Below are 24937 nucleotides of genomic sequence, written 5' to 3' on the forward strand. Positions count from 1 at the left end.
TTTGGAGCACAGCATTTTATGTTAGTGAAACATGGACTGCGGGAAAACCAGAACAGAAGAGAATTGAAGCATTTGAGATGTGGTGCTACAGACGAATGTTGAAAGTTACTTGAACTAATAAGGTAAGGAATAAGGAAGTTCTGTGTGGAATTGGAGAGAAAAGGAATATGTGGAAAACACTGACAAGGAGAAGGGACAGGATGATAGGACATCTGTTAAGACGTCAGGGAATGACTTCCATGGTACTAGAGGGAGCTGCAGGGGGCAAAAACTGTAGAGGAAGGCAGAGGTTGGAATACATCCAGCAAATAATTGAGGATGTAGGTTTGCAAATGCTACTCTGCGATAAAGATGTTGGCAAAGGAGAAGAATTCGTGACAGACCACGTCAAACCAGTCAGAAAACTGATGACTCAAAAAAACTTCCCAACAACTAATTTATCTTTGAGGGGCAGACGGACAAACAGATCAGAGGCAGAGTTTTGGGAACCAGGATGGATCCTTCCTGTGTCAAACTTTCCATGGATTGCTTGGACAAGGCTTTCCTGAAATCCATGTCTTCAGCCCATGTTTTGGTTTAGGTGCATTGATGACATCTTTGCCATATGGGCTCATGGTGAGGCAGACCTGATAAAATTTTTGGAATCTTTAAATATATTGTCCCAATTAAATTTCATGCAGTCCTATTCTAAATCCTATGCCACTTTTCTTGATGTTCACCTTGTCGTCACTGAGGGTCAGCTACACACTTGTGTTCACATTAAATCTTCTAACAGAAAACAATACTTACATATTGACAGGTGGCATCCTTTCCATGTCAGACATTGCTGCCCATACAGCCTTGGTATTAGAGTCAATCATATATTGTTCAGAAGCAGACTTCTTACAGCAATACATAGCCATTCTCACTTCACCCTTCACTATATGTTATTACCCCATCAGCATAGTTGTGAAGCAGAGTTCCCAAGCCGTCACTTCCATATAATTGAAGTCTTTATTCAAAAATAATCATCAGAGGCCTGAGCACAACTATCGCACTGTTTCACAAGCTGGAGGACTCCCTATTCCCAGAAATACTGTGGCTGTAACAGGAGCTATTCCTCCACTATGTCCTTCAGTTCATGGACAGAGTTGAAGCACTTTCCTTTGAGATGTTTTTAGCAGCCCAACCAAATGGAAGACACAGTGTGATATGTCTGGGTTGTAGGGCAGATGCTTAAGCTACTCCCACTTCTACTTGGCAATTACACTCTGTTTGGCCTTGGAGACATGTTGACTCATTTTATCATGGAGCAGAATATCTCCCTCTGTGAGCAGTTTAGGCCATTTACTCTTGACAGACATTTGTAGGCTATGTAGTGTCTCACAGTACACGTCACTGTGAATGGTTTTTCTGTGCTTGAGGAATGCAGTGAGTGTCAGACATCGGATGTAAGAAAAGACTGATCAGACCCCATATTCCTTCTGCACCCATTTCCCTGCCCTATGATCCCTACCTCTGAAATTATCCCTACTGCATCCTCCTGCCAGCACCTATGACAGCCCTTTAACTGGCAAACCACAAGCAATCAAAGGGAGAGCCAAGTGTGAAATAACACATGTTATGTACATACTATCCGGCCTTCTACAATACTATGAGTACCGAATTATCAGTTAGGATGACTGGGTGTAGACTGAGGGTGTGTATTGGTAACACTGCAGTTGTGTACTGACATTACAACATGTTCTTCATTCTCACCACCAACATGGCCTTAATTTATGTTAGTTTCTTCAGTCACAACATTGCTACTCTGTAGCTATTTCTTTCCTCATTCCTTTTAGCTTTCTATATCTTTTATTGTCTGACCTGTCTATTTTTTCCCACCTCTACCACACATAATGCACTTCATTTATCTTCCAGCTCTCAGATTTTCAAATCTCATCCAGTGCAATCCCCAGCAACCAGTTCCTTCTCATCCCTTCCAGTATGTCTCCCCTGACCTGGGATTCTAGATGGATTTTCCGAACTCTCACTACTTCCTAAATCTTGCCAGTCCTTCTGTCAGAATGAGCCACTGGCTCCAAAAGCTTGCACATTTGTAAAGGTTGTCAGTGACACCGAATTGAGTGTCCGTTGAGTGTAGCAAAGCAAAAGCTGAAATTCTTAGCTCTTTTTTCACCTGTTCCTTTACAGAGGAAAACCCAGGAGAATTGCCGCAATTAAATCCTCATACTACTGAAAAAAATGAATGAAATCAGTATTAGCATCATTGGTGTTGAGAAACAGCCGAAATTGTTAAAGTTGGACAAAACTCCAGGGCCTGATGGAATCACTATCAGATTCTATATAGAATTTGCATCTGAGTCAGCTCCTTTTATAAATATAACCTAACATAGACCCCTCGATCAAAAAACTGTGCCCAGTAGTTAGAAGAAAGCACAGGTAACATCCCTCTGTAAGAAAGTGATCCACAAAACTACTGTCCATTGTTGATCTTTGACATCAATTTGTTGTAAAATTTTAGAACATGTTCTGAGTTCAAAGATAATGAGGTACCTTGAACAGAATTACCTTCAACATACCAACTGGAATGGATTCTGAAAACATCGATCATGTGGAAACTAACTTGCACTCTTCTCACATGACATACTTAAAGCTTTCTCACTTATTATCAAAAGTATGCTCATATGGCATATCAAGTGAAATTTTGATCAGATCGAGGACTTTTTAGTAGGAAGGACACAGCATGTTACCTTGGATGGAGAGTTGCCAATCATTGCACCATTTTGAAAACTTTTCGTGTGCTTCAGAGACACATGTTGAGACCCTTGCTATTCATTTTGTATATCAGTGGCCTTGCAGACAATATTAATAGTAATCTCAGACTTTTTGCAGGTGATGCAGTTATCTATAATAAAGTACTGCCTGAAAGAATATATCTGGCACACATTTTAGTTCATTGCCTCCGATTCCGCTTAATATCTCACTGCAGCTGGTAGCAAGGATCCCCCTTCAATTTACATATAGTGTTTCACAGCTGCTAGATCTGCGTGGTGCCTGTTATTTCGAAGGAACAGACACTGATTCCGCTTAATGTCCTGTTGCAGCTGATAGTAGTGATCCTCCTTCAGTTTGCATACATAAATATTCAGTCAGCTCTTGATAAGATTTCAAAGTGATGCAAAGATTTAAATGTTGAATAATGTAAAATGATACACTTCACAAAACATATCAGTCGGTCACAGTTGGAATCGGCCAACTCTACAAATACTTAGGTGTAACGCTTTGTAGGGATATGAAATGGAGTGATAATATAGGCTCAGTTGTGAGTAAAACAGGTGGTAGACGTCAGTTTATTGGTAGAATACTGAGGAATTGCAATCAGTCTATAAAGGAAATTGCTGACATATCACTCACATGACTGATTTTAGAATATTGCTTGAGTGTGTGGGACCCGTAGCATATACGACTAACAGGATATATTGAATGTATACAGAGAAGGGGAGCACAGATGGTCACAGGTTTGTTTGACCCATGGGAGAGTGTTACAGTGATGCTGAAGAAACTGAACTGGCAGGCTCTTCAAGATAGATGTAAACTATTTGAAGAAATTCTACTAAAAAGTTTGAAGAACCAGCTTTAAATGACTCTAGGAATATATTACAACCCCCTACGTATTGCTCACATAGGTTTTGTTAGGACAAGATTAGAATAATAACAGAATTTACAGAGGCATTCAAACAATAACTCTTCCTGTGCTCCACAAGTGAGGGGAATGGGAAGAAACCCTAATAACTGGTACCTTGGGACATACCATCTGCCATGCACTGGTGGTGGTTTGCAGAATATGAATGTAGACAAATGCTGGTTTCCTTAACCTTTTTGTGTGTTATCTCCCACTGGCCACTGCAGCAAGAGACAGTGGCCATGTGTGTGTGAGTTGTGCTTGTGTTAATGTGTCTGTGTTTTCTACTTCGGAAGGAGGCCTTTTCAGGACAAGAAAAAGTAGGGAGATATAGGAGGAGGGAGCAGCAAGCCACCCTTAACCTCTCTGCCTCCTTTCAGTAATCGGTGCTAACATTCAAATCTTGAATAATTGACACATAAGTGCATATGAAACCCAAAGAAGAGCAGTGGTATCTCCATTCCTAGCAGCTAACTTTTTTCCATGTTAGGTTCTTATTTCCATTCATCTTTGGACTTAATGAGAAGTGATGCTGTCTTAATGCTGTTCTTCCCAAATAGTATACTGATAGCCTTGAAGTGCTTTTGTTTTCTGAAACTGCCCCACCAAATCTCATAGACAGCTGTGAATCAGGATAAACTGAATGATGTGTCTTCAATATGGAAAATAAAATTTCTTATACCATAAACCAACCATTTGGGGTTGTATTTACAGGCTCTACTTCTAAGCCAAGAGAATGACTTGGTTAAGCCACACACTGCGAAATGAGTTTAAGTAGACTGATCCATCAGAAGAGGGAGGGGGTGAATTTACGTGTGTGATCTACCAACTAGCCTGTGAGTTTTATCCAGCATATTAGGCTTGGTTGCACAGGTGAATTTTAAGCTATCTCCTTTGTAGATTGACTGCACTTCCTCAGTATTCTACCAATAAACCAAACCCTACCACATGCTTTATGCACAACTGAGCCTTTGTGATCATTCCATTTCATATTCCTACATGTGTTACACCCAGGTAAAGCAAACAGTGACTCATCGATATTATAGTCATAGAATACCACGTTTTTTCATCTTGTCAAGTGCACCTTTTTACATTTCTGAATACTTAAAGTAAGTTGCCAATCATTGCACCACTTTGAAAACTTATCAAGATCTGACTGGATATTTATGCAGCTTGTTCCAGACCTAACTTCATTATAGGTAACTTCATCATCTGCAAAATGTCTGATGTTACTATTAATATTGTGTGCAAGGTCATTAGTTTACAACATGAACAGCAAGAGTCCCAACACACTGCTCTGGGGCACATCTGAAGTTACTTCTACATCTGATGATGACTCTCCATCCAAGATAACATGCGGTGTCCTCCCTATCAAAAAGTCCTCAATCCAGTCACAAATTTCATTAGATACGCTGTATGATCATACTTTTGACAATAAGCGTAGGTGCGTTACTGCGTCAAATGCTTCTCGGAAATCAAGAAATACTGAAACTACCTGGTTGCGTTGATCCAAAGCTTTCAGTATGTTGTGTGAGAAAAGTGCAAGTTGGTTTTCACATTATATGTGTTTTTGAAATCCATGCTGGTTGGCACTGAGGATATCAATCTGTTCAACATACCTCATTATGCTTAAGCTCAGAATATGTTCTAAGATACATCAACAAATCGATGTCAAGGATGTCGGACGGTAGTTTTGTAGATCACTTCTACTATCCTTCTTGGAGACGTGGGTGACCTGTGCGTTTTTCTAAGAAGGGGGCATGGTGTTTTGTTCAATGTATCCACGATAGATTACAGTTAGAAGAGGAACTACCTCAGCCACAAATTCAGTATAGACTCTGACAGAGATTCCATCGGACCTGGAGCATTGTTCAGTTTTAACGATTCCAGCTGTTTCTCAACACCACTGACAATAATACTTCTTTCATTCATCTTTTCAGTGGTACAGGGATTAAATTGGGGCAATTCTCCTGGGTTTTCCTTTGTAAAGGAACGTTTGAAAATTGAGTTAAGCATTTCAGCTTTTGCTTTGTTACCCACAATTTCTGGACACCAACTTTGGTGCCACTAACAGCCTTTACATAGGACCAGAATTTCTTTGGGTTCTGTGAAAGGTTACTTGACAATATTCTGCTGTGGTAGTCATTGAAGGCTTCATGCATTGTGATCTCTTGACAGCCAAACTCGTTTCATTCAGTATCTCTCTAGTACAGCCTCACGCTTTGCTTTACACATATTATGCACTAATCTCTTACTTTTATAGTGACTGTGTACAATTCAGGTCCCTCCGATTATGAACTGTTCTACTGGGAACATATCTATCCAGCGCATGGTCAACTATTCTTTTAAACTTGAGCCATAGTTCCTCTTTATCACCTGCCCTGTGCTGGAAGTTCAAGTTCCTCATTGAGATTTGACAGTGCTGATTTTTTTATCTAGTTTATTGAACATATATATATATATATATATATATATATATATATATATATATATATATATATATATATATGCTTGGTTTAGTTGTCCTTTGTACTATGGTCATCATTGTTGCCACAACTGTCATGATCACTGATACCAGTTTCAATAGGGACATCCTCAGAGAGGTCAGGCCTATTTGTTGTCATTATATCCAATATGTTCCTGTCATGAATGGGGTTCCTAACTATCTGTTCTAGGTAGTTTTCAGAGAAGGCATTTAGTGCTATTTCACAGGATGTCTTACCACAGCCACCACTGATAAAATTGTGATTTTTCCAGTTGATTGTTGACTGATTAAACTCTCCATCAGTGATTACAGTATAATTGGGGAACTTATGTACAAGTGAACTGAGGTTTTCTCCAGAGCTTTCAGTTACATCAGGAGAAGAGTCTGCTGGGCGATAGAAGGATCCGTTATCATTTTATGCCCACCTCTGATGCCGAGTCTTGCCCAAACAATCACACATGCAGCTTCAGTGTATATAAAATTCTGGCAAAATGCAAATAATTGAGCTGTAAAGATAACAACTCACCCAGTAATATAGGTATTGAGTCACCATCTGTCTCTGTGTGTGTGTGTGGGGGGGGGGGGGGGGGGAGAGAGATTTTCATGTGCATGCATGTGCCTGCCCATTGTCTTGTCATCTTCTGTCAAGCATTGATAGAAAATTCACTTCACATTTATTATTGTCTTCCTAGTCTATATTAGAAACTTAAATTTTTTGTTTGCAGATCTTTCCTTGTAATAAACCAAATAAGTTTCAGATTCCTATCCAGGGACCTACACTCTGTTATCAAAAGTATCTGGACACCCCTAAAAGCATCCATTTTTCATAATAGGTGCATTGTGCTGCCACCTACTTCATTTTAGTGTCAACAGTAGTCATTAGACATTGTGAGAGAACAGAAAGGGGCACTCCGCAGAACTCATGGACTTTGAATGTGGTAAAGTGATTAGGTGTCACTTGTGTCATATGTCTGTAAGCGAGATTTACATGCTCCTGAACATCCCTAGGTCCACTGTTTCCGATGTGTCAGTGAAGTGCAAAAGTGAAGGGACACACATAGCACAATAGCGTACAGGCCGACCTAGTCTGTTGACTGACAGAGATCGCCGACAATTGAAGAGGGTCGTAATGTGTAATAGGCAAAACAATCACACAGGAATTCCAGACTGCACAAGGATCAACTGCAAGTACTATAACAGTTAGGTGGGAAGTGAAAAAACTTGGATTTCAGGTTGAGGGACTGCTCATAAGCCACACATCCTGCCAGTAGATTTCAAACGACACCTCGCTTGGAGTAGGGAGCGTAAACATTGGACGATCGTGCGGTGGCCCGGTGTAATGTTAACCTCCCTCTATACAGTTTAAACGTTTTTGTGGACTTACTTGTTGAAGAATGCTGGTTCTGCTTTCTTGCAGCACCGGTGTCTTCTGCTAGCACCGGGTGCTTCTCCGAATCTCTCTCTCTCTCTCTCTCTCTCTCTCTCTCTCTCTCTCTCTCTCTCTCTCTTATTTAAAAATAGGCTACTCGTGGAATATCATTCAATGCATCAGAACATATTTCCACTTTTTACCAAAAAAAAAAAACTAAACTTTATGACGTAAGCCCACACATTACCGGGCACCCAAGATCAGTTAATTACACATTTTTGAACACAATTAATACATAAGCTTTTATCGTGGCTGACTATCCACGTCCAGTCCACATACGCTCAACAGCAGTTAAACGTCTACTAAACAGTCACTATCTCGAGTTACTCCATTTGTTTTTCAACAATACAAAGCTACATCTCTCCTTGCAGCCGGCCACGGAGCTTCCGGGCCGTATGTGTTTATTCTTCGCAGGTCACACTGAACACTTGCCAGTGCCAACGAATTTCCTCCCTTCCAGTTTTGCCTGCACAAACAATAAATGGGTGCAGTATCCCATGCTCATCCTTACGCCCTGCTTTAAAATAACGCGTGTTCGAAACGGCTGGAACACAAGTGTCTCCAGACTTTCGTAAAATTCTGGGGGCACTACAATTGAACAGTGGAAAAAAATGTTGTGTGGAATGACAAATCACAGCACATAATGTGGCAATCCAATGGCAGGGTTTGGGTATGGCGAATGTCCAGTTGATGCCATTTGCCAGCGTGAGTAGTGCTGACAGTAAAATTCGGAGGTGGTGGTGTTATGCTGTGGTCATGCTTTTCATGGAGGGAGCTTGCACCCCTTGTTGAGGGAGCTTGCACCCCTTGTTGTTTTGTGTGGCACTATCACAGCATAGGCCTACATTAATGTTTTAAGTACCTTCTTGCTTCCCACTGTTGAAGAGCAATTCGGGGATGGCAGTTGCATCTTTCAGTATGATCAAGCACCTGTTCATAATACACGGCCTGTGGCGGAGTGGTTACATGACAATAACATCCCTGTTATGGACTTCCCTTCACATAGTCCTTACCTGAATCCTATAGAACACCATTGGGATGTTTTGGAATGCTGACTTCGTGCCAGGCCTCACCTGCTGATATTGATACCTCTCCTCAGTGCAGCACTCCATGAAGAATGGGTTGCCATTCCCCAAGAAACGTTCCAGCAACTAATTGAACGTATGCCTGCGAGTGTGGAAGCTGTCATCAAGTCTAATAGTGGGCCAACACCATATTGAATTACTGATGGAGGGCACCATGAACTTGTAATTCATGTTCAGCCAGATGTCCAGATATTTTTGATCACATGGTGTATATTTATGTTTTCTGTGGTTACTATGAATTAAGGTAATTTATGTGAAAAGACCATTATATTTTCTGTCGTTACCCAGCTTAGCTCACGCTCAGTTGACAGGTACTTGAATGAGACATTAAATTACAGCTTTCCTTCCTCGTAAGAACTATTGCAGTTTCAGTAAACTAATGTTGTACAATTACACTTCCTAACTACCTGATACTGTGTTAAAAATAATGAAGAATAGTTAATGAAGAAGATCCATGCTCAGATTTTTTAGCATGCTGTGGTTTATTAGCTGTACTTAATGTGATTCTTTAAATAGTTGCTATCTGTCTTATAATGCAAATAACGGGTGGTAAACGTAACCTCTCCCCATGTTGTTGAAATGTTGGATGGAGGGCAGATGCACAAACAGGACTGAAAAAGTTGCTTAGCTTTTGAACCATTTTTCCATGTCTTGGGTATTTTCCATGTTTTGTTTTCTGTTAGGCCTAATAAAAAAACAATGGCGTCTTCATCAACAATGTTTGCTGTGCCGATGATACTATATTGGTGATACAGCATTGACTGCAGATAATTTAATTATCTCCAACAGCTTGTTAATTTAGTAGGAGGTTACAGTGGTAATCTAGGCCTGAATGTCAACACCAGAGAGATGCATTTTATGATTGTTGCTTGACAGCCCTTCACAAATACAGATCTACAATTCTTTGGTTCCTTATTACAAAAGGTAGACAAGTCTGAGTATGTGGTGCTGTGAAGATTGGAGATCAGGCATGAAGATAAAACATCACATAGAGAATGGCTAAAATGTTTTCATGAAATTTAAGAAAATTGTCACAAATACAGGCATAGACCAAATCTTAGAATTAGATGTGCAAGATGCTGCATCTGGTCTCTGACCATCTCTGTAGCTGAATTCTCAGTATAGCTGAATGCAATGTGGAGGACCAGGACTCAGTTCTTGGTACTATCATGGATTCATGGATTTTTCCTTGGTGGGAAGACTTGTTTGGGGTACACTCAGCCACGTGAGTCCATCAGAGGAGAGCCACTGATCCGATCCCACTACAATGAATGTGCATGCAGGTACAGCAAGCATTCTTTTCAACTATTCTCCAGCTCACAATGCTTTATCTCTAGTAGCAGTTTTGGTGCATTTCCAGATCGGCTTTCCTTTGCAACAGAATTTTATTGTTGGTGTTGTATGCAGTTACAGAGTCATTGGAAAACCATTACCATGGAAGAATAAAATTGGTGAATTTCTCCAAAAGTCAAATGAAGGTGCCTAATTGTGAACTCACTTTAAATTTGTTCCAATGTATCCATTTTGTCCCTGTAGTTGACAATAGTTGAATGCTACACATATTGCAACAGTGGAGCCCATCTATCAATCCAGTAGTTGCAAATTGTTCAAACTTGCAAATGGATTATCTGTGCTGCTGCTTCTGCTTACCTTTAATGATAGTTCTTAAACTTTAAGTGTGTCCTTCATAATTGTTAGTGTTATGTATATCAATTTTTTTTCTGGCTTAATTATCACAGTTTAAATTCAATATCGATCTTCTTTAGGTATATGCCCGTACTGATCCAAATGCGGCAAAGCCACAACATGGCATATCAGCATTTATTGTGGAGCGAGGTATGGAGGGTTTCCGTACAGCACAGAAGCTGGACAAACTTGGCATGCGTGGTTCTCCAACAGGGGAATTGATTTTTGAGGACTGCAAGGTTCCTGCTAGCTCAATGCTAGGAAAACTGAATGGTGGCATCTATGTCTTGTTTAGTGGACTGGATCTTGAGCGACTTGTTCTTGCAGCTGGTCCTGTTGGGTATGTGGTTTTTCTTTCTTTCTTTCTTTCTTTTTTTTCCCCACCCACAGTCACTTCATAAGCATTTGTTGTGCATAATAATCGCTTGACACCTATTTGTTATGACAGTAATTGGTAAAAGAACTGTCACACACACTATGACTTTTTTTGTCATTTTCTGTTTTGCTCATTTTCTTACTAAGAATATCTCACTTTTCACCTCATAGAGTAGGGCTGTAGCTTCAGTCTTTGATTTGATATGTAATTTTCAATACCCCTACCACTTCTTATAGCCTCTGACAGTTTTGCGCTTTATTGTCACACCAGAAAGCCCAAGTTTGGTATTTAAGTGATACAAAAACACTCAGCATTATACCTCTCTCTTATTGTTCCTCTTGGTAATGCACAATACCTATGACCCATGCTTATGACAACATTTGTTACAGGGCATTGGAACATGTTAAAGTCTAAACAGTAAGACTGCAAGAAATACTAATAAACCACTAATCACAAGTAGAGCATCCCTACCCAACTTACATAAATTTTTCTGACTGCCTATGAAGGAGCATTCTACCTTTCTTTCCTTTCCACTTTCTCTGTTGTACTCCTTTCTGTTTGTTCCCATCCAGTTTAGTTTACTTATATGCATGCTGTATAAGTTATGTTTGTGATCTCACTGTAGTGTGTAATGACTCAGTTGATCTAAAGTGTATTGCTTCTATTCCATCGCAGTATTGTATTTCATCACAGTATTGCAACCAGTACAAGGTTGTAAGGTGAAATGCCAATAAGACAATTGAATCATTGTTGTTCACAATAAATAGAGGAAATAGGTTATGATTTGAATTGGATGCATTGTTGGAAGTATAAAAGAAAGCCTGACCATTGAATATAGATAGCTAAAGATTTTTTATTTCAAAAGTGGAAACTATCTAACACTCATTGAAAGGAGGCAAAATTAACTCTGCATCTTGTTATCTATGCTTATAGATTTAACGTTTTTGTGGTATCATTAAATATCAATATGATTTAAACGGGATATTTTTATATACAAGCATGGATTTATACTGCCTCATAGTCATTGTACTGAGTCATTGCTCCATCTGTAATGACCTGCATGTAAAACACAAACCACATGTGGTTTCTGTGCTTTTGAGATAGTGGTGTTAATTACGTTCATAAAATGTGCGTTGTTGGCCATCCATCTGCTGCTGTTTTTGACTTCAGCTTTTATGTCTTGGAGCAAACAGAAAGTGTGCCTCAGTGTTTGGACAGCAATCTATTATTTCTGCCACAGGAGGAGGATCTTATTTTGGATTTACTATTTGTTTGTGACACTTGTTTCTAGAAGAAGAAGAAAAAGAAGAAGAAGAAGAAGTGCAAAAGCAAAAGCATGAAACCTAATTTGACTTTTTCATCATTTAAATTTACCTATATATTACTGATCATCCATCCTCGTTGGTTGTTTCCATACAGGAAATACCACATTGTAACCGTATCACCATGTGATACACAGACATGGTAATTCTAAAACTTGCCCTATTTTCCACATAGTTCTACAATATGCTAAACCCTGCGCATTTTCACTCTGACTAAACTCTCTACAAACAGAAATGATATTCAAGGAGGTTTGATCAAGAGGATGTATCATGTAAAACTGTTTTTATTTCTGTGTTGATTGCACTTGGCAAGAAACTGGCACTGGCTAGTCATCGTTGCCGTACATAGTGACAAAGACCAAGTATTTGCTATTGCTCCATTGTTCTTTCTTAGCACTCAGTTAAGTAAGCATTTTTCTTAGCATTGAAAGTAATGCATACACATGATAATTTAGGCATTTTAGCCAAATAGCAACTGCAGTTTAATGTATTGCATTAGCTGTTAAGGGGTTTACTACCTTTTAGTTCAAAAAATCGATTGTTTTAAAATTGCATTTTTGATCCATGAAAGTGTTTAGAATCCGCCCCTGAAACGTTTTCCCGAATACAGAACGGAATGTTTGTTATTCGCTGTCGAACAAGAAAATGCACCTGCCTGAAATTGGCCTTTTTCAAGTACAATTTTTTTTTCGGGAATTTAGACGTTGTAGCCATGAAAAATTATTGTGTGTGCTTGCCCATGACTAAAACTGATTAAGTAATCAAGGAGCTTATGACGTACTATGGCTTGGCAATCCGATGACATCCCAATTCGGTGGAACAGATGAAGAAGGCAATTTGGACAACGTATTTCCACAAGTTTTCAACGGATGACCACCCACAACACCAAAATTGTCTGGCTGGGGAAACTAGTTGGTGCAAGTGGCGCATTGCAGAGGCTACTGGACATCTGGATGAATATAAACACGGCCAGCCACTCTCTAAAGAAGTTAAAAAAAGTGATTCATCTGATCTACGAGGCCCTTTCAGAGGACGAGTTATTGTATCAGTGCTTGGGAGGAAACACACAGAATTCAAATGAAAGTTTGAACCCGTTTGTTTGGAAGTTAGCCCCCAAGCGGCTGCATTCTGGTTCGAAGACTGTGGAGATTGCGACTTTCCTGGTAGTGAGCAGCTTCAGTGAAGGGTATTCAGCAATTCTGAAGACCATGACAATGATGGACGTCAACCTGGAACTCTATTCGACGCAGTTCGCCAAGTATTTGGATGACCACCGGATTCAAGTGGCCGAAAACTGCTTGCCACCGGCCGTACGAGAGGCTCTGGAGCAGCGCAGGATGGCCCAGATCGACCATAACATCCTCTATGAGGAAGAGGAAGGACTAGTTTATGGACCCGGAATAGCAGATTGAATGTAAGTTGCATAATATTGCGTTTATATGTAGTCAAAACTTCAAATGCGTTTTTCTCAAAATGACTTTTTTTTATCATGCGGTATGGTAACTTCAAATCTACTGAACCGATTGGCATGATTCTTTGTTTCTGATGAAGCTAACTAAATTGTCTAGAAGTTGTACCACTTTTATTCCGATCCATTAACTATAAATATTTTTTACTTGGCCGACGAAGTCGAAAAATCAATTAACCCCCCCACCCCCACCCCTTTTTTTTCCAAATGGCTGCCATTTTGTTTCCTATGGTCCAAATAACGTAAGTGAGGTACAACTCATAAAAAGAATCTTATATACATCAACTCAATTTTGATTTCAGACGAGCCAGCTGACATGTGACATACCGTGCATGGAGGTCTACATCGAAATTTTGTTTCATTTCGACGGCACTTCTGCCTTTGCTCTTCAACATTTCCAGTCGAAAAAATTCAAGTTTGTAGAAGAAATATCAATAAAAATTTTGACCAAATTTGACATTGATATCTATAACACATCCCGAGGAAAAAAAAAAAACTCAAAGAAAATGCTTTTTTTCGGGGCAAAGGTAGTAAACCTCCCCTTAAGCTTATGTGCTGTTGCTCTCCCATATGCACAGTGGTAGTGGTCTGCCTTTCTTGTAATGAGGTCTAAGATATATTTGTCAATTAGTGAAATTTAGGGCAAGAATGCTCACCTTATGGTAGTTTGTTCAGAAGTGCGTACCATCGAGCAGCTGGCCATAAAATCCTTTGGAAGTACTAGGACTAAGTGCTGCAGGTGCACATACTTCTTTCTGCATTTACTTGTTACAAATTTGCTGTCGGTTGACAGAAGGAAGTGGAGGAGACAGAAATTGGAAATCCTCTCTCCACTGATGAAGAATCCTCTTAAACAGAAAAAAAGGAGAAGAAGGTAAATAGGAGAGAGATGGGAAAAGAAGATAATATCATCTAGATCAAAAAAGTCTGCTAAAAGAAAATTGCTCATAGTGCCTCAGAAAACAGGTTCTGCAGAAAGCATACATTTGCTTAGGGTGTGGCTGTGATTTTGATGATGATTAGCCATAAATAAGCATCTGATCCCCGTTTGCAAAATAAACAATGTTTTGTAAACAGGTGTGTTTCAGATAACAATTACTGCTGCTCTCTTGCAGTTAAATAATTTCAATGGTTTCCTGCTCTTGTGCAGTTATTGGAACAAATTAAAATGAACTTACATTCCCTAAGTACCAATTACAGTAGAGTCCCGTTAATACGAACTAATTGGGACCAGACCTTGTTCAGATTACCGATTTGTCCAGACTAGCTGGAATTATGGTGATGAGTTGCTAGAATGAAGTATACCAAGCAGATAAGTAGGTACACACTGTTAACCAATGGGAACAGGTTTGGGAACAGTGGCTCACTCTCACTCCATGCCCTTATTGTTGTGCATTGTTGAGACCTTTGTAGTGTCTGAGGTCAGTGCACTACCAGTTGGCTCACAGAGCACTTGGTTATGTTAGTTATCTATCGCTGGCATGCATAACAGTTGTATTGCATTTATTCAGGTGTAGTGGTGTGCGTATTTTCGTCATGAGTAAACTGAAACTTACAATGTTAACTCTCAAAGAAAAACTGAATGCTTTGAAGCAGATAGACAATGGTGAGAATGTACCTAAACTGGAAACAGAACTGGGTGTTGGTAAAGCAACCATTTGTAATTGGAAGAAGAACTGAGTGAAACTACTACAAATGATACAGACAATCCCTGGATGTGAAGAAGCTAGTGAAGAAGATATAGATGAGTGGATGGCAGTGAGTGGGGCATGTGTGGAGAACCTTACTGACACTGCTGTGACTCAAGACTAGGAAGAAGGGAACTGCTGTGATGGAAGTGACAATGAGCCTGAAAGTGACAAAGGAGAGCTGGTGCCACACAGTGATGCAGCAGAAGCCCTTGACTTCATTATTTGGAGCAACAGCCCACTGCTACACCTGCTGATTTGATGTTTGAGACAATGGTGCAACTATGCGTCATATAACAGACTGTCTTCATTACGCCAAAAAACTATGACTGAGTTTTTGTCATCTAAAAAGTAGGGATAAAATGTCCGCTGTATTTTAGTAAGTTTGACAGCTTTTCTTTCATTATTATGCATTGTTTAAACCTAATGTTTTCTTGCCAATTTTTCCAATACATGTTTACTGTACTGTGTAAATTAAAATAATGTGTATGTACAGAAGTTTACTGCATAGTTTTCCATACTTAGACTAACATTTTTCATGTTCGGATTACTGGGGTTCGGATTAGTGGGACTCTGCTATATTCTTATCGTTGTTATGTGCCGTGTCTGGAACCACAAGAAAGGTTATTTAATGTCTTCTGAGTATAGACTAAATTTTGCTTTAATAATTTTCTTTAAAGCTATCTGATCACAGAATGAGATCAACTGAACTTCATTCTATTTTCAGCTGGACTAGGCTGTACCATTTTTTGCAGGTCAAGGAGGAAAAAAGGGCAAACTCTAACATTAAAAATCAGTAAACTAATTTATTCTTTTTTTATTGTACAAGAACACAATTGGCCATTGGTCTGTACAGTTTATGCTCTGTACAGCAAAACCCCTCCAATCTCTAGCTATAGTGGCATGCACATCAGAAGGGGGCAGTGCAATGTGTTCTGTGCAGATAGAGATGGAGAATATTTGATGGTGTCGCCAGTGTGCTCATTGCCTTTGTTCCATGTCTCACATTCCAGCAGTTGCCTACCCTGGTAACTGGCTATGCTGGGGTGATTGGTACACCGGGCCATTGTTTCTGCTTCTCACCCTCCTAGAAAACTACTGTTGTTGCTTCTTAGTATAATACTTGTGTGTGCTTTATGCCACTAACAATGAACATGATGAATAACATCACAATCCCTAAACTAACATGGAAAATTGGAAAAACTGTGCTAAATGTTCTGCTACAGGCATATGCAGCAAAATGATGGTATTGGCTGGAGCTTCACTGACACTTGCCATTGTGCATTGCCCCACCACCCACGTTTTTTATGTGCACACAGCTATGGCTGGGATGCAAGCAATACAAAAAGTTAAATAAATGCTCTGTTGGCTAACTGCCCAAAAAAAAAAAAAAAAAAAAAAAAGTGGTTCATGGTGTGGGTTCCTGTAGTCATGTCCTAGTTCATGAACCACGGGCAACGTATGAGTGGCCAAGTAAGTGGTCCCGACAGTCGGGATACCAGTTACTTTGGAATAAGGCAGGGCATCTCGGACATATTCTGAGTCATGGTCACCTTTGTGCTCATACGGCAAAGACTACCAAATCCACAGGTTAGTCCCTCAACCGTTAGGGGTAATACCCAATGGGACTCAGGGCAAGTAAGGCTAGCAACCTGCTTCTCTGGTACTTTAAATATGATGCTGGCAACAATCAGAGCAAAATGCCTTGGACTTTTGGAGGTGACGGAGTCCCACCTCTAACTGACAAACCAGGGACTCCTAAGATACGACTTGGCAAACAAATGGTAATGAGATGGGGAGCTATTAATATCAATGGGGGCTACTCTGGGAATAAGGTAGAGCTGGCAGAGGCTGCAAGTAAGATGGGGCTGGACGTTTTAGCTGTTACTGACATTCGGGTAAGGGGTGAGAAAGAAGAGGAAGTGGGAGAATACAAGGTCTACCTGTCAGGAGTCAAAGCAGGAATAGCACAATGGGGTGTAGGGCTTTACATCAGGAAAGAAATGGAACCCAGCGTAGTTGCAATAATGTATGTAAACGAACGACTGATGTGGATAGATTTGACAGTATCTTGCAAGAAAATTAGTATTGTGTCAGTATATTCGCATTGTGAAGGGACTGATCAAGATAAGATGGATAGTTTTTATGAGGCACTCAGTGATGTCCTTTACTGTAACAACTACAAGGACAGTGTTCTGCTCATGGGTGATTTTAACGCCAGGATTGGAAATCGAACAGAAGGGTATGAAAAGGTTATGGGTAAATTTGGAGAGGATATGGAGGCCAACAGGAACGGGAAACAACTCTTGGATTTCTGTGCCAGTATGGGCTTAGTAATCACAAACTCCTTTTTTAAACACAAGAACATTCACCGGTATACTTGGGAAGGCAGAGGAACCAGATCTGTCATTGACTATATAATAACAGATCAGGAAGGCTGTGAGGGACACACGTGTATTCAGGGGATTCTTTGATGACACTGATAATTATTTAATCTGCAGTGAAATTGGGATTGTGAGGCCGAAAGTGCAGGAGGTCAGGTCCATATGTAGGAGAATAAGAGTGGAGAAACTTCAGGATAAGCAAATCAGGCACAAGTACATAACAGCGATCTCAGAAAGGTACCAGTTAGTTGAATGTAGTCAATTACAGTCATTGGAAAAGGAATGGACAAGGTACAGGGACACAGTACTAGAAGTGGCTAAAGAATGTCTTGGAACAGTAGTGTGTAAAAGTAGGATGAAGCAAACAGCTTGGTGGAATGACACAGTCAAGGCAGCCTGTAAAAGGAAAAAGAAGGCGTATCAAAAATGGCTACATACTAGAACTCAGGTAGACAGAGAAAGTTATGTTGAAGAAAGAAACAAAGCCAAACAGATAATTGCAGCATCCAAGAAAAAATCTTGGGAAGACTTTGGAAACAGGTTGGAGACTATGGGTCAAGCTGCTGGAAAACCATTCTGAAGTGTAATTAGCAGTCTTTGAAAGGGAGGTAAGAAGGAAATGACAAGTATTTTGGACAGGTCAGGAAAACTGCTGGTGAATCCTGTGGATGCCTTGGGCAGATGGAGGGAATATTTTGAAGAGTTGCTCAATGTAGGTGAAAATACGATCAGTAATGTTTCAGATTTCGAGGTAGAATGGGATAGGAATGATGATGAAAATACGATCACATTTGAGGAAGTGGAGAAAATGGTCAATAGATTGCAGTGCAATAAAGCAGCTGGGGTGGATGAAATCAAGTCGGAACTCGTCAAATACAGTGGAATGTCAGGTCTTAAATGGATACACAGGATAATTGAAATGGCCTGGGAGTTGGGGACAGGTTCCATCAGACTGGACAAAAGCAGTAATCACACCAATCTATAAACATGGAAACAGAAAAGATTGTAACAACTACAGAGGTATCTCTTTAATCAGTGTTGTGGGTAAAATCTTCTCAGGTATTGTCGAAAGGAAAGTGTGAGTATTAGTTGAGGACCAATTGGATGAAAATCAGTGTGGGTTTAGGCCTCTTAGAGGTTGTCAGGACCAGATCTTTAGCTTAAGGCAAATAATGGAGAAGTGTTATGAGTGGAACAGGGAATTGTATCTATGCTTTATAGATCTAGAAAAGGCATATGACCGGGTTCCTAGGAGGAAGTTATTGTCTGTTCTACGAGATTATGGAATAGGAGGCAAACTTTTGCAAGCAATTAAAGGTCTTTACATGGATAGTCAGGCAGCAGTTAGAGTTGGCGGTAAACTGAGTTCATGGTTCAGAGTAGTTTCAGGAGTAAGACAAGGCTGCAACCTGTCTCCACTGTTGTTCATATTATTTATGGATCATATGTTGAAAACAATAGACTGGCTGGGTGAGATTAAGATATGTGAACACAAAATAAGCAGTCTTGAATATGCGGATGACTTAGTTGTGATGGCAGATTCGATTGAAAGTTTGCAAAGTAATATTTCAGAGCTAGATCAGAAATGTAAGCACTATGGTATGAAGATCAGCATCTCCAAAACGAAAGTAATGTCAGTGGGAAAGAAATATAAACAGATTGAGTGCCAAATAGGAGGAACAAAGTTAGAACAGGTGGACGGTTTCAAGTACTTAGGATGCATATTCTCACAGGATGGCAACATAGTGAAAGAACTGGAAGCGAGGTGTAGCAAAGCTAATGCAGTGAGCGCTCAGCTACGATCTACTCTCTTCTGCAAGAAGGAAGTTAGTACCAAGACTAAGTTATCTGTGCACCGTTCAATCTTTCGACCAACTTTGTTGTATGGGAGCGAAAGCTGGGTGGATTGAGGTTACCTTATCAACAAGGTTGAGGTTACGGATATGAAAGTAGCTAGGATGATTGCAGGTACTAGTAGATGGGAACAATGGCAGGAGGGTGTCCACAATGAGGAAATAAAAGAAAAACTGGGTATGAACTCTATAGATGTAGCAGTCAGGGCGAACAGGCTTAGATGGTGGGGTCATGTTACACGCATGGGAGAAGCAAGGTTACCCAAGAGACTCATGGGTTCAGCAGTAGAGGGTAGGAGGAGTCGGGGCAGACCAAGGAGAAGGTACCTGGATTCGGTTAAGAATGATTTTGAAGTAATAGGCTTAACATCAGAAGAGGCACCAATGTTAACACTGAATAGGGGATCGTGGAGGAATTTTATAAGGGGGCTATGCTCCAGACTGAACACTGAAAGGCATAATCAGTCTTAAATGATGATGATGATGATGATGATGAAAAAAAACATTTCACACTTCTTGTATTGGCCAACCTAAACTAAAACCCATACACTAGCAAATTTTCTTTCTGTTTTGTGTGAGCCTGTCAGTGACTCAAATTTCTGGTATTCAGTGAGCAGTCTCTTTTATTTCCAAATTATTTAGAATAATATTGTTTTCAGATGTAATTTCTGCTTCTCAGTCCAACTTTCAAACGGTGAATCACTGGAAACCTGTTGTCTGTATCAAAGCGACTGCTTCGTATCATTTCTCAACATGGACTCTCGACAAACAAAAATGATCTCACTCCTTTACAGTATAGAAAATGCTTTATTGTTGTCGATCTCCTTTCTTATTCATAAGTGATGCACGCATGCGTGCGCCCCCTCCCCCCTCCCTCCCTCCCTCCCTCCCTCCCTCCCTCCCTCCCTCCCTCACACACACACACACACACACACACACACACACACACACACACACACAGCCAGAACACTGAATTCTGTTCTGTCGCACTGATACAACTTATCCAGAGTTTTGTTTCTTGCACATTCTAATATATGATTGTAATTCCTCAGTAAGTAACTTTTGGTTACCTATTTACCAGGTGGCAATAGATTTACAAAATGTTCATTGTTAAAAATTTTTAATGTCCCCTTTCTTTTCATTTGATAAGGAATCTACATGTTCCAAAAGCTAAAGAATTTTAAACATTTGCATTTGACTGTAATGCTATTGTGGAAAATCGATTGTATTTTTTTCTATATTTGTTTGTAACTCATTTCCTGGAAGTTCATTTTCATGTAGATGATTGAACCAACTCAGATCTTTGTCTCCCTGCAAGCTGAGTCGCTAACAGGATTGTATCATTTTATCCTGATCAATTGTTGTCTGCTAGATATTGAAACAATCTTTTTGTTTACTGTTTAATACTTATAGTATTGTTATTTTAGGAAATGTGTACTGCTGTTCTTCAAGTTGTTAGTATTATGTACTGGATGATTATTTACTTCTGTAATTTTAACTTCCATAAATTTCAATGTTTCAGAATAATGCAAGCTTGTTGTGACATTGCATTTGAGTACTTGCATGAGAGAAAACAGTTTGGGCAGAGAATTGGAGAATTCCAGCTTATGCAGGTAATTTAATTCTCACTTCTGAATTTCACTGGTTCGTAAACATAACTGAATATTAGCTTAGATTTAATTTAGATTTATGGAGGGACATCAGAAAGTAAGTTAGAAATATCATCCCATGTTAAGACCACTGTGGAATGAGTGGTGCATTGTCAGAAAAGCGTACATGTTACGGGTTTCCTGCAGACACAATTGTTCTGTGGTGCAAATAACAGGTGCACCACATTGTGGGAGTGAAATGCTGTGGCAGCAGGAAACTTACTCCAAAGATGAAGTACACATGGCAGTAAAATTCTTTTGGGCAAGATGTCTAAATTGCACACAGATTCACTGTGAAATCCTGGCAGTAATGGAACGAATGCAATGTTGCATCTAGCCTAGTAAAGTTGTGCAAACAATTTGAACATGGCCACACAGATGTGGCTGATGCTGCTCCACCATGCATTCCAGTTCTTGTAGCAGGCAATTTCTATCCTGTTGGCAAGCTGAAAGAATGTCTGGGAGAGGGAACCAGAGGTTTTCCAATGATGAGGACACTCACACAATGGTTCCTGAGGGGCTCTGTGATTGGGGTGTGTATTACTATTTTCAAAAAATTAGACAACTCGTAGAATATTTCAGCTGTTGTTTATAGATATTTGGTGACTATATTGAAAAATAGTTATCTATCTGTGTCATTTCAAAGTGTAGTGCAGTATTCAGCAAAAGTTCCTTGTCAAAAGAGAAATTGCAACATCAGCTACAGTTGGGCATTCAAATAAATCTACAAGCGAAAATTTATTTCGGACTTGGACTTTAATCTGTGGATGCACTCTTCATTCAAGCTCTTATGTTGGATGGGAGCTTGTTGAATGTCTTCCCTTCAGAGTACGTACATCCACTCCAAACCATAGACAAAGAAACAAATTCTACATTGAAATTAATTTTGTGTTTTGTATTGTGTCTTTATAAATCACAGTTCATCTGAAACTGAATTTTTCATCAGAAACTGATTTTTATTATCCACAATGAAAGCCATTAACAGTGAATACATTAGGAAGTGAGTGTAAGAGTTTCCAAGATCTTTAAAAAGGCATCTTCTGTACACAGTAATCTTACTACTCACTTCTGCCGAATAAATACATTTTTCACTGTAGGTTCAGTGCCGTAGAAGATAGTTTCATGACAACAGGTAGTGAAAATATGTAAAATAAGCCAACGAACTTGTCTCAAGGTGAACACAATCAGAGCTGCTTCTAAGGGCATAACTGAAATTCTTGATTAGTTTATATATGTGTTGGCTTCATTTTAAATAATTAAGCTGGACCACGAGGAAGTTTACACAATATGTTTCTTTTAGTTTATGGTCATTACTGTCTTTTTCTAGTGCTAAAAAGTCATTATTGCTGGTCTGAAATTGCTTAATGTGGGTCTTTGTGGTGTAAACTGTTCACAGTAAATCCCTTGTAGTAAAGCTCAGCTGTCATCTGAGATGTGTCTGCTAAGGTTGAGTTTGAGTCCTTCTGTCATCAGCAAACATTTCAGCTTCACAGATCATTTATTCTGAGGTTACTCAAATGAATGTGAAACAGTCTGTTAAAGAGACAATCTGCTTTCTATTATGAAAGTAAAACTTCATCCATGAAAGAGGGATTGCATCATTACCACAGTATTTGAATTTTCAAAAATTTTGTGATCCACATAATTAAAGGCTTTGGCAAGGTCACAGAATACACAAACATGATAATTTTTCTTATTTTGCTCTACTAGTGCTTTGTTTGTGAGATCTTGTATTGCTTTCTCTATGGAGTATCCTTTATTAAAGCCAAACTGGGAGTTGGTTAACAAGTTCTACTCAGTCACATGATCCATTATTCTGTCACAGGCTACTTTTTCAGACACTTCTAAAAAAAACTAGAAACAGTTAGATAGGTCTGTAAGTAGAAGTGGTTCAGTCATTTTTAGTTTTGTAGATGGGTATTAACACAGCATACTTAAGTCTGTCAGGAAATATGCCTGAAGTCATACACATTAGTATTTAACGAGTAAATCCCATGCCGATTTCGTAAAGAATTAAACTCCAAAGTATAAAATTCAGTAGCTCCCAAGGTATGTGTTGTACAGTGATATAGTTTTGTAGAAACATTCAGTGGTATATTTGGATGGTGTCTGCAAAATGTGTTGCAAACAGAGTTAGTAGTAAAGAAGTAATGAATTAAAATGTTGTTCTTGATGAGACAGTTGTTTTGCTGCATGAACAGTAAAAATGTAGTGAGTGATAAATTTTTTTCCTTTCGTCGTACTGTGGGGCATGTCAGTAAGAAAAAGTGTCATGAAGGTCTGAAATAGTCTGTAATGTTTGTTGGAAGTTGTTAAGTGTTCTCATTCTCAAAACTGGATAAATATAGTCTGGGTAATTTCGCTCATGACATTGTATTAAACATTTAACAGAAGGTCATAGCTCTCAGTGAATAGGTTAAGACATCATTTTAAATTTTTAAATTTGGTCAGTCACTGTGTGAAATACGGAAAACAAAATTTCTGTTGCTGCTAGAAGCTGTTAGATAAGCAACCTGCAACTGGGTTTGTGCCGTGGGTTAGCCATTTAATGGTAGGTCACATATGCATTGCCCATAATGATTAAAGGCATTTGCAAGTATTGAAAATTTATTTTTATTTTACCATACACATACTGTTTTATTGATTCCAAACATTGTCAGTGACAGCATTTTTATGTGATTTTGGTTTACATCTAGTAATGTCATCTGCTTACACATTTTCCTAGATTTAGCGTTCATATTACTAACCTAATTTGACATTAGCTTGTGGCGCTAGACATTTTCATGACATAAAACATCACAAAATTATTGTAAATATTGCATCATTAATGATTGTTTACATTCTTGTGGAAAGCTGTCTCCATGAAAGATGAGCCTTTGCTTGAAAAGTTACTCCAGTTAAGCACAACTTCAAACAAATAGTAATTACTGTTCAGTTATTTTCCCATAACAATTCTTGTTAATGCTTTACACACTTTCTGGTATTCTGAAAATTCTACATTGTACTTACCCTGAATAATAAGCACCTGTGAGGTTGTTGCTGCTGTCACACTGCAGTCTGCATGTAAACTCTCTGTGTGTTGCAAAAACTTGGCACTATTGTTCATCTGATTTATCTGAATCTCAACAGATGTTATGGAGTCAGTCACACCCACAAGCATTCTGCAGCCAATGCTGTTTCTCAGTCACGTTTCCAATAGTTATTTTGAGTGAACCTCTGATTACTGTGATGTTGATGAATCAGTAGTACAGCTCATCAGATAACTGAGCTTGTAAGATTGATATCTTGTTAAATAACATTCCGTGGTAGAAGGAATTTTCTTGATCTGCTCTTAATAAGGATTGTTCAAGTAAGATCCATTGAGTTAGGATGCTGAGTTGCAGATAGGCACAACAAAAAGATTTTCACACTTAAAGCTTTCAACCAATGCCCTTTGTCAACAGTAGACACAGGCACGCCCATGAAGCGCATGTGCACTCTCTCTCTCACTCACTCACTCTCTCTCTCTCTCACTCACTCTCTCTCTCTCTCACTCACTCACTCACTCACTCACTCTCTCTCTCACTCACTCACTCACTCACTCACTCTCTCTCTCTCTCTCTCACTCACTCACTCTCTCTCTCTCTCTCTCTCTCTCTCACACACACACACACACACACACACACACTGGTTTCAATTGCCTGAGACTAGACTGCAGTCGTGTGTGTGTGTGTGTGTGTGTGTGTGTGTGTGTGTGTGTGTGGGCGCGCGTGCTCGCACCTGCGCTCACGTGTGTCTATTGTTGACAAAGGCCATTGGCCGAAAGCTTTAAGTGTGAAAATCCTTTTGACTAAGCATCTCTGCTATGT

At 39.5% G+C, this 24937-nt stretch overlaps 1 protein-coding gene across 1 annotated transcript in view; it reads left to right on the forward strand.

The window, feature by feature from the left end:
* LOC126203432 (isovaleryl-CoA dehydrogenase, mitochondrial) overlaps positions 1-24937 on the forward strand; it is a 68382-nt gene that overhangs the window by 25607 nt on the left and 17838 nt on the right. The window contains exons 5-6 of the mRNA XM_049937751.1: positions 10430-10689; positions 20963-21053. Coding sequence (XP_049793708.1) covers positions 10430-10689; positions 20963-21053 — 351 coding nt within the window. The remainder of the gene's footprint in view (positions 1-10429; positions 10690-20962; positions 21054-24937) is intronic.

Source organism: Schistocerca nitens, chromosome 9, assembly GCF_023898315.1.
Source record: "Schistocerca nitens isolate TAMUIC-IGC-003100 chromosome 9, iqSchNite1.1, whole genome shotgun sequence".
Taxonomy (NCBI): domain Eukaryota; kingdom Metazoa; phylum Arthropoda; class Insecta; order Orthoptera; family Acrididae; genus Schistocerca; species Schistocerca nitens.